Genomic DNA, 11,053 nt, shown 5'->3' with positions numbered 1-11,053 from the left:
TACACTACAACAGCTAGAAGATGAGAAGAGAAAAGAAAATTCTATACAGAAAAAACAAATCAGGTCCCCGGACGAAAAAAATCCGTACACACCAGAGAGCTCTGAGCAGAGTACTTCAGCCCATCCTACAGACAAACCTAAGAGGCCGAAAACTAAGCCAAGGAACTCAACAGCAGTGACATCTATCGATAAGTTCTTGCCCTGATCATTATACTTCAATTTATTATTAGAATTTAGTCTTAGTATGGACATAGAATTGAACGGAATAAATATAGAGAATATTAATTTATACTTTTTTTTTTAATCTGTAAGTAGAACCGTTGGGCCGGCCCTCTGGGCATTATTGGGTAAGCAGCGAACACAAACGCTGCTTTTTCTGAAACGGCCGGCGGCGTCTGGAAGGAACACACGCCAGTTGCTGATATGCTGCAGTAGCAGGTTAGAATAAGTTATATTAAGTTTAGTTTCAAAATTGTGAATTAGTCTTAAGCGAATAGTGACCGAATAAAGATATTTTTATAAACGTCTAATAGTAAATAATTCAATTTATATAGTGGTGATTTTATAATAATGGCTGTTTCACATATTAACAAACAAACCTACTCAGAACTGAAACCGATCAGATTGCCGAACAGGCCCATAAGTCATTTTGACAACTCTGTGCCATTGTATTCTTTTTCTTGTTTCATTCGCTCTTTAAGCAAGTCGCTGTAAAATATATAATTGATATTGAATTGTACGATCTTATATAATTTATCAACCCTTAACTTAATTTAACTATTGAATTAAATCTTAACTTAATTATTAATAAAGTATTGAATCCACTAGAATGTGTTTGCATTAATTATTCCAAACCACTCAGCCAATGGATACAACAGGCTGCGATTTCTTTTGTTGAGGATGCGAGAATAGGTCCTGAGGATGATGGAGATAACTTTAATGATGATTTTTCTGGGAGTGAGAGTAAGGACGGTTTGTTGACGGATGACGTGCAAAGCGATAATCAAGACGAAGCTACCGACGTCGAAGATGAACAAGAAAATTTTCCAGTCTCCAACTGTATTGTGAACTTGTTTGGGCTACTAAGAAGGGACAAAGAGAATCAGCCCGTTCAACGAAAAATAAGACAGATCAGGTCAATATTTTTGAATGTTTCATCACAAAAGATAGTTGTGAAGAAATTATTAAATGGACGAATGTTGAAATTTCTGCCAAGAAACAAACATATGGCATCATCTCCGCAACCACACAGAACGATTGCCTTATTAAGGTGTTTTACTAAGAAATCTTATTGAAATGAGTAAATAATATGCTATTTCCATAGAATATCACATTAATCTATATGTTGCGAACATAACCTTAAGCGTACAGCAGCTCAACTGATGTAACCATACAGTGGCTCAACTAGATATACTTTCAACAACCTCTCAAGCTTGGAAGTCAAAATATATAAATGTCATTTATTAAATGTCATATATAATAAAATTTTAATTTTGTAATCTCTTTGTTTTAAAAATACATAAATCTTTTATATACTATTTAGCTGTAAAATTGTACCTTAAATGTTACTATTGTTTGTTCAATAAAATTATTACTTTGTCACACCTCACCGAAGAAACAACAATTCTTTTATTTCTTGTTGGAAAACCAATTTTGGACGAAACACTATGTAAATAATGAGTAATTATTATTGATGGGAAGTTTCAATAAGCCAAGCATATGGATATCAATAATAATTCCTTATGAACAAAATTTAATAAGAAAAACTTATTGCTTTTTAGTTTAATCAGTAAATCCTCTTAAATCAATAAGATCTCTAATCCTAACAGCTCTCTATAAAGAAATCTTCTTAAACCAATAAGATCTCCATATTGCATTGTTCCCCAAATAATATGAAAACCTTATTAATTTTCGGTGTTAAGAAGACAATCTTATTAAAAATGATTTTCTTTAAAACCTATAAGAAAATCTTATTAAAACAATAAGATCTCCCTATTATTTCCCAGAAACTATTATGTGGCTATGAATGCTACAAATACCAGTATTTTTGGAAAATAATAAGAAAAACTACTTACTTTTCGGTTAAATAAGTAAATCTTTTTAAAACAGTAAGATTTCTATAAGGAACAATAAGATCTCCACATAAAACTTCGAAGAGACGATCACGTCACTCTTGTAATCACTGTACTTTTGGCAAATAATAACAGAAACTTATTAATTGATAGTTTTATAGGAAAAGCATTTCGTTTTATGATCTCAGCGCGTTCGGACATTCATTTTTCTTAAAGTAAAAACAATTTATAGCCTTATGATGGATAAGGAAAGTGATTCACGAAGTGTGACACTGAACGACATTGAAAACTTATTAAACGAAAGAAATATCTTAAGTGAAGTGATAAGTATAAGTTTGCCTTGCATTTCGTGGAACGAAAAGGACGTTGGGGAAACCCAAAGAATCTATGAATCCTGGGGATTAAGTAGCTCGACTTTGGCTTTCCTTAAAATGTATGAATTAAATTCCATCGACGTGTTAAGCAAAATGGAAATAGAAGATGTTGATAAATTATTCACAAATGTAGATAGCTTAGACTGATTTGGCGAGATAATTAAATTTCAAGTTGGATTAAAAAAGTGGAGAAAAGACAGGGTAAGTGATTTTATTATAACACTGTAAGTTCATAAGTATAAGTTTTCTTACAATTGTTTACATTTGTATTGCGCATTTTTTTTGACTTCATGGACAAGTTGAGATTACTCTAAGAAGGCTTCGACTTCGAGTATACCTAGTTTGACCACCAGAGTAAAAACATATGTAGGTACATATGTACATATGTAACAAATTTATGTCTGCGGAACCCCAAAAATGTAAAATAATGGACAACCCTAATGCACACACTAAAGTGTTTATTATACAGTGTTTGACAAAACAATAGCAACAATATATTTCTTAATAAAATTATTAAAGTTGAATACATTTAAAAGATTTTTTTTCTGGGTTGCGAGGATATGCTTTAGCTTTTAAAAAATAGTAAAAATAACTGTAATACTTTTGTGGCAATCAAAATTAAAATAATAATTTATATATTATAACTTAGTTTAAGAAAAACTCAGTATTCAAACAAATTTGATATTGAATTTTGTTTAAATAATCAAACTTGTTTATCGAGTATAAACAAACTTTATTGTATATAAATAAAAATCAGTTCTGACTTGAAAGTTAAAGCCAACACATCTCGTTTCATTTTAACTTTCTCACAGGATTTTACACTTTCATACAAAGTAAATACAACAACAAATAGAGAGATTTTTGCATTTCAACCGCGACAAAACTATAGAACGTACACATTTTATCAACAATAGCTTAGTCTCTTTCTACTCTATTATAAATTTTACTGTTATTTAAGATAACTTAAGCTTACACAATAATCATCTTATTGATATAAAAGTCACAGAGTAGTTGCAATTTTGTTAAGTGTAAAGTTTATGAAAATGGCTCGTAACAAATATCCCACTGATTTTAAAAAGAAAATAATTGCGGATTTTAATGCAGGTCAATCGGTTACCAGCATAGCAAAAAAATACGCGATTTACTATTCCGTCATGTCGTGAATAATAAGCCGATTTCGCAATTCAGGTTGCTTGGAAACCAGGCATCGTGGTGGAAGACCAAAAAAAAACCTTTATACGAGATGATAAAACGATAGTCCGGCTGGTTAAAAAGGATCCTTTTATTTCGGCAACAACAATTAAAAGTGAACTAGGTTTGTCTGTATCCAGTCGGACTGTCCAACGAAGAGTTGTGGACGAAGGTTTTCACTCGTACAAAACTCTTAGGAAACCTTTTATCTCAAAGAAAAACCAACGGGCGAAACTCGTCTTTGCAAAGGCGCACGAAGGCTGGACTGTTGCTAAATGGAAGACGGTTTTTATTCTCGGATGAGTCCAAGATTAATCTGCAGGGTTCCGATGGAAAAAGCCAAGTCCGCAGGCCTAAAGGCCAAAGATTAAACCCACGTTTCACAAGAGGATCAATAAAACACGGAGGAGGAAATATTATGGTCTGGGGATGTTTTTCTGGTGCTGGAGTCGGTCCAATTCATAACATAGAGGGCATAATGGATCGCTTTATGTATGAAGACATCCTTCAAAACATCATGCTGCCACACGCGGAAGAAGAGATGCAGTTAAAGTGGATATTTCAAAATGACAATGATCCAAACCACAAGGCTAAGATAGTCCAAAATTGGTTTTTGGAAAATCAACGTTTTGAAGTGGCCAGCTCAGTCCCCAGACCTCAATCCCATAGAGAATCTATGGGACACTGTAGATCGTCGGATTAACCGGAGTAGCTGTAAGAATAAGGATTCGCTCTTTGCTCAAACTGAAAATTCTTGGAAAAGTATCCCCCAGGAAGTTATAACTAACTTAATCGAGTCAATGCGTCGTAGATGTGAAGCAGTAATTAAAAGTAATGGTTACGCAACAAAATATTGAAAACCAAGTGCTTTCAAGAACAGAATTTAATTATGTGCTTTAGTTTTGTCGATATTATTTTCCATGAATTGTTAAATCTTTGGTTATATTTTCTTTAGTATATGTAAGTAATGTACATATATATATGTGGGATTGGCCAATCCTCAACACATCACCCTACTCCAACAGACGAACGATACAGAACAGACCACTTAACTAACGGACAGACATGACAAAGGAGAACGAGCGTCCCCTTCCATTTTTCTTATCCATACTCACATTAAATAGTATTCATTCTTACGTTGTCTATGCGCGCGGATAGTTCAGTTGGCCAGGCGTTACGCACTAATCCCATTTTTTTATTAAATATAATTATAAATTAAATACTTACTCGTATGAATAAACTTTAAGTAAAAGTAACTTTGGTGTCGCCTATTTATCGGATCGGAAAATTACCCTAGACAAACCTTTCTACATATATATTTCTGGAAGACAAGAGCTAGGTTACATAAGCTCACCTAATGAAATTCATTCAAATTTATTCAAGTTTTGAAACTTATTTAAAGAAATTGTAACCCAATGATATTAAGTGCTATTGTTTTGTCCGACACTGTATATAATATTATGTACAACCAAAAGAGAACACGGAGTCAAATAGTTTTTAGGTCTTTAATGGTTCGCTTCTTTTTATAGACTACTTTATCTAATACATCATTCTTATATCTACTTAAAACTATGATAGTATACCTATTGTACACATATATATATTTAAATTAAATACATACGCAACACACACATGTCATATTCCGGAATAAACCGTTAGTTTGTGACCAAGACACACTCTCACCACCATCGCATCGACCCGAAAGGTCCTGGAATGGCTCGACAAAAATTTCCAATGATTTGAATTCTGCCTCTTCTTCAAGAGCCTCAACAATTTCACGTGTTTCGGAGTCGAGAGAAGCAGACCTCACCAGCCTTCTGAAGACAACTCTATAAGAGGGCAACTTATTTTGGCTTACCATGAAAAAAATGCAAACCTAGACAGTAAGAAGCAAAAGGATCTGACTCATTGCATTGTGGAGAGGTTTGTTAGAATTGGTGCGAAAATGTCATAGCTATGGAGGAAACTTTTCCAACTGAAAATAAGGTAAGTAAAGTGCTTGCAATACACAAAGGGCGCGAACCAAATTTGTATTGTGAGAGCATAACATATGTGGGAACTTTTAGTATTATTTGCTGCCGTATTTATAAAGACATTTTAAAGGATAAATAAGTTAAGGCACTTTTTTAGTGACAGAAAATGGCCTTGATAAGTTTCACTTCTAGGCTTCTTAATTAAAAAACCTTTAAATGTTTTTTATGAATGCGGCTGTTGGCTTTTAAATTTTCTTAAGACTACCATTTCTTTAAGTATATTTCGTAATTTATTAAAAGATTGTTATAATCTTTCAGGACACTTACTTTTTGGCTCGGAAGGTAGGAAAAAAAAATCCAACTGGAAAATTGTTTTCACGTTGGTGTAATGTCGAGCGTTCTGCTGATGCCGAAAAAAAAAATTGATGAATACATCGGTCGTTCCCACCTAGCGGTACTTGCGACCGAAAATACAAAGCTTAGAAGTCAACATCATCATCAACATCACCAGCATCGGTCGCTCCCAAGTAACTGTTGTTGCGACCGAAAAATACAAATCTTGTACTTTTCATAACAACTGCACCATAACATAAGCACAGAGCATCAACATCAACAGCATCGACTGCCCTGGACACATACACCACATTGTCCATCCTCGATTGTCGCTCCCAAATAGCGGTAGTTGCGACCGACAACGATGACTTAGTTTAATTTAACTAAGCTGAAGCAGCAGCAACAACCAACAACAAGTGTTATGCAGGTGCACAGATAAAACTTAAAAGAAGTATAAAAGCCAATACTTTGTGGGCGCAGGACACAGTCCATTATTAGCATTTATCGACAGATCATCTCCGCGTTTATTAAATAAAGAATAAAATATATTAAACTTGCAATTTTATCGCGTTTCATTTGTTTTCATTGCTCTAATATTCGTTATTGTTTTTCTTCTATTTTATGTGGTGCTTTTCCCTCTGTGCAACAAAGGTTTGTATATGCAAGTTAACGCATCACTTCCAATACGCAACACGATCTCAACTTACAACTATAAATCCAAACCCATAAAACCGAAATATAATATCTAGAACAAAGGATCGATAGTTCTGTCCAAGCACCGCGTACAGGAATATCCACTCTGGATCTAAAAATAGAACCATCATCGATTTGTGCACACCACACCGCATCACGCTGGACACAACCATAGCTCAAGATGATCATGAATTAGAATCATATAAGGGAAAGAATGCAGCGTCGCAGCCACATTCACAGTTCATCGATTCGACTTGACGCACTTGTCGTAGCTTAAGAATTATTATTGTAGACTATATATATATTTTGTTTTAAATAAAGTTTTTTTTATTAAACTGAATTAATTAAATATTAATTGGGGGCTCAACCGGGATGCCCAAGCGTTAAAGTAATTGAAAAAAAATAATTAAATTCTACACTCAGTGGTTCCTGCCAAAAATATATGCCAAAGTAAATAGCAAAGACTATTGAAAGAGCAACAAAAAGGATCATCAGTGAAAGTACCAGTCAACAAGCTGAGAAACCCGTTCAAGACGATCCATCCATAAACTTATAGAGCATCTGGTTCAAGCGATAACAAATATTGTAGAGTAAGAATATTAACTAGTATATTTATAAAAAGTGTTATAAAAAATAAAAGTGAATTATCTATTAAATAAATGTGGAAAAAAAACAAAAACTTAAAAAGGTCAGAAAGTTTGGAACAAATTCGCGAATATAATTTAGACGGAATCTATTTAAATATGTCTGAAAAAAACGTAACACAAGATTATTTAGAGCAAGCTATCTCAAAAGCTTTGCAAGATCAATATACTCGCTTTGAGGCAAATTTTGCTCAAAGCAACAAAATAAATGAAGATAATATTAATCAATTGCCACAACTGCTGTCCAATTTAACGACAGGTACTCAGGTTTCAGAATACAAAACGCAAACAATTAACCAAGGCATACCATGTAATGAAACATTGGATGTCATAAAAAGTCTTCCAGAGTTCAATAATGAGCAAACAGCTTATGTAAGCTGGCGTGAAGCAGCTCACAATTCAATGGTCTTATACACACCTGGAAGCTCTAAATATTTCGCTGCTCTGACTATTTTCCGAAATAAAATAACAAAGCATGCCAACGACGTTCTCACTAATCATGGGACTGTATTTAACTTCGACGGGATCATATCTCGTCTTGACTTTGCCTACGCAGACAAGCGTCCTATTCACTTAATAGAACAAGAACTTAGTGTTCTCCGACATGGAAATAGTTCGTTACTAGACTTCTACAACGCTATAAATAGGAAGTTAACATTACTAACAAATAAAACGATTATGACTCACGGATCTCAGTCCGAAGTCACAAATGAACTGAACTCAATAGACGCAATGCATTGCGCATATTTATCACTGCTTTGAATCGGCAACTCCCACAAATATTGTTTTCATTAAATCCAACAGATTTACCAAATGCTTTGGCTAAAGCTCAAGAGCTTGAAAGCAACAATATTCGTACGAACTTTGCGTTACAGTTCGCATCACATAAAGTTGAAAGACAAAATAACCAACAAAATGCTTTACGTCTTTCTAGACAAAATCACAGTAATAGTAACAGCTTTCCGCAACAAAGACATAATGACTACCGACAACTCACTCAGAGATCCGAACCGATGGTTCTAGGTAGTTCAGCTAACAGACCTATAACAAAAGACAATTTAGAGCGTAACAAGCAGATATACCAACAGGTTAAAGTCAAAGTGACTTGTCAGGCTGGCCCGACAGCCCCGCAAGTGGTTTGATGACGGGAGTTCTTTTCATCAAGGTCCTTGAACACATTCAAAAACAAACAAGATGCACAAAAAACGATATGATTTTACTTCTAATGGATAATCACGAAAGTCATTGTACAATAGAAGCTATAAACTTTTGCCAAGAACATGGTATCGTCCTTGTTACATTCCCCCCTCACTGCACTCATCGACTTCAGCCCCTCGATGTCGCAGTTTTGGGACCATTCAAGCATAAGTTATCCGTGGCGCAAAATGACTGGCTCCTAAATAATCCTTCAAAAACTATAAGGATACATGATCTTCCGGGTATTGCTAATACCGCTTATATTGCTGCTTTTACACCCAAAAATATAGTTTCAGGGTTTGCGAAGCCAGGCATTTACCCTTTTTCAAGAACGGCATTCACGGACGAAGATTTTGAGTGCGCGGAAAAAGAAAACTAGAAGTTGCAGTTGAGCCAAATATAAATACCGAAGCACGTGAAGCACCACAAGATTTTGATCCTAGTTCTGCTAATAATGAATCAGATGTTCAATATTCAAATAAAAATAATCGCGATATTTCCAAAGAAAATGTTGCTTCGCCTGAAATCGCTAGGCCTTTCCCGAAAGCTGGTCCAAGACAAAATACAAAGCGAGGAAGAAAGAAAAGAAAATCACGCATTTTGACAGAAACACCAGATAAAAATGAACTTGAGACTGCCTACAAGGAACGTCAGAAACGCTTAAAAAAATCAGAAATTCACTCTTTTAACAAGCGTTTAAAGCTAGATAAAAGCACTAAACGGGCCATCAAAGCTAAAAAGCCAAAGGAATCGAGTTCGGACTCAGATGAGAGTTGTTCCTATTCGGTGAATGATGACACTGATCTAGATTTCAACTTTGCTGATGACTCATTCATTGAAGAAGTTGATGCAGAGTACGAAGACGAAGCATGTATTGATTTAAGTTACGACCATTTATCCAGGCGATTATATATTGGTGGAATGTTCAAATAAAAACAATAATAAAATGTTAAGTTTTGTTGGCCAAATAAATGAGAAAGATGGCAACATGTACAACGTCAGCTTTTTAAAGAAGAAACCAAATTCGTATAGGTTTTTTTATCCTGATGTAGAAGACAAGTGGTTTGTTAGTGGCATAGAATTAAAAGCTAAGCTGCCACCACCAACTAATCTTCCAGGAACATCGCGGACAGCTGCGATAATGACTTTTGCTTTTGACTTCTCTAAATTTAAATTAGGTTAATGAGGCTACTTCTTGTTTATATACAAAAGTGTTTGTTTCGTTATATTTAGGTAATAAAGTTATCTGTGAATTCTAGCTTGTATGCCCATTTTAAGTTCTTTAGTTTTGTTTATGTTATATGTATGTTCTTACCTTATTAAAGTGATTTGTGAATTCTATTTAATTTATGTTAAGTTTTTTATCTCTTATTTACAAAATAAAACTAATTTATGTATTTTTTAATAAACCAAAGCGTTTAAAGTCTTATTTCAGGTAAAAAATTTACATTAAAAACTGCCGTTCAAAGGTGCCCCAGCTTAGTTCAAAGCTGCCCCACTTGGGGGGCACCTTCGAACATAAGGACCTGCTTCATAAAAAAAATAATAATTAATCGAAATTTTCGTAATACGAATAGAATTATGCGTTTAAACTAAAGCTTAATTCCATTTCTAAAATTGAAAATAAGTTACGAATCAATTATTCAAAAACATAGGTTTTTATGAGAGTTGGAAGCAAAAAGTGTTCAAAGGTGCCCCCTCTCCCCTATGTTTTCGAAAATCAAAAGAAACAAAATTTATATTGGTCTTAAGAAAGATTCGATTAAATAAAGTTGTTCCTCCTTGAATAAACACTGTGTTTTATTTTTTTTTTTTCTCGGGAATAAAGGAGTTAACTATTTAACTGTTAATTAGTGGATTTAAAATGGATGTTCGTTGAAAATCTTAATATTCTTGGTCTTCTTTTCAACAATAAATATAATTGCAAGAATCATTGCACTAATTTAAAAAACTCACTAGTAGCAAGGCTTAGTATTATTAAGTGTCTTTCATCTAAAGAGAGTAAGGTTCATAAAAACTCTCTTTGTTATGTTACAAAAATGCTCATTCTTAGTAAAATTGACTATGGCCTAGCTATATATGGATCGTGTCGAAAATCCACCAAAACCATTTTTAAATCTACGTACCATCAAGCGGCTTTTGTGCTTTTCCAACAAGCCCAATTAGAAACATCCTCGCTGAAGCTGGACTCCCGACAATAGAGGAACGCTATTTAAAAGTCACCGCTTCACTTTTACCCAAGCTAACCTTTCCAACTGGATCAGTGATCGCCAAGTACACTGTTCGTGGCTTCAAAGACGAAGGCGCAAGTCCCTTGGCGACAGAAAAATAAACTGGCAACACCTGCGGAAAAATAAGAAATACAGCCGTCTCGCTCATCAGGCGCTTTCTGTCAACTACTAAATAATCTTCTTTTTTTTCTATTTTTTGTTCTTATGTTCATGCTCACTCTTGTTTTGAATTTACTAGTGACTGGTTGTGGCTCTTAGTTCAAATTAATAATTAACTTACTCTTGAATAAATATTAAAGTTGTATAAAGTGTTTAGAGTATTGTTTATTATAGGGAAGATAATAA

The 11,053-nt window shown here is 34.2% G+C and overlaps 1 protein-coding gene across 1 annotated transcript; it reads left to right on the top strand.

Moving 5' to 3' along the window:
* Positions 1-8,490: 8,490 nt before the first annotated feature.
* LOC129945115 (uncharacterized) lies at positions 8,491-9,410 on the top strand. The gene is made up of 2 exons (XM_056054776.1): positions 8,491-8,774; positions 8,849-9,410. The coding sequence occupies exons 1-2, from the start codon at positions 8,491-8,493 to the stop codon at positions 9,408-9,410; spliced, it is 846 nt and encodes a 281-aa protein (XP_055910751.1).
* The last annotated feature ends 1,643 nt before the right edge of the window (positions 9,411-11,053 follow it).

The sequence above is a fragment of the Eupeodes corollae genome, chromosome 1, assembly GCF_945859685.1.
Source record: "Eupeodes corollae chromosome 1, idEupCoro1.1, whole genome shotgun sequence".
Taxonomy (NCBI): Eukaryota; Metazoa; Arthropoda; class Insecta; order Diptera; family Syrphidae; genus Eupeodes; species Eupeodes corollae.
This window is presented reverse-complemented; position numbering and strand designations above follow the sequence as displayed.

What these genes read in the sequence shown, in the direction of transcription:
- LOC129945115 (XM_056054776.1), top strand. Translation starts at nt 8,491, where the DNA reads ATGATTTTACTTCTAATGGATAATCACGAAAGTCATTGTACAATAGAA. An exon ending in CCCAAAAATATAGTTTCAGG is followed by an intron (nt 8,775 to 8,848) that starts GTTTGCGAAGCC and finishes GCGCGGAAAAAG; the next exon opens with AAAACTAGAAGTTGCAGTTG.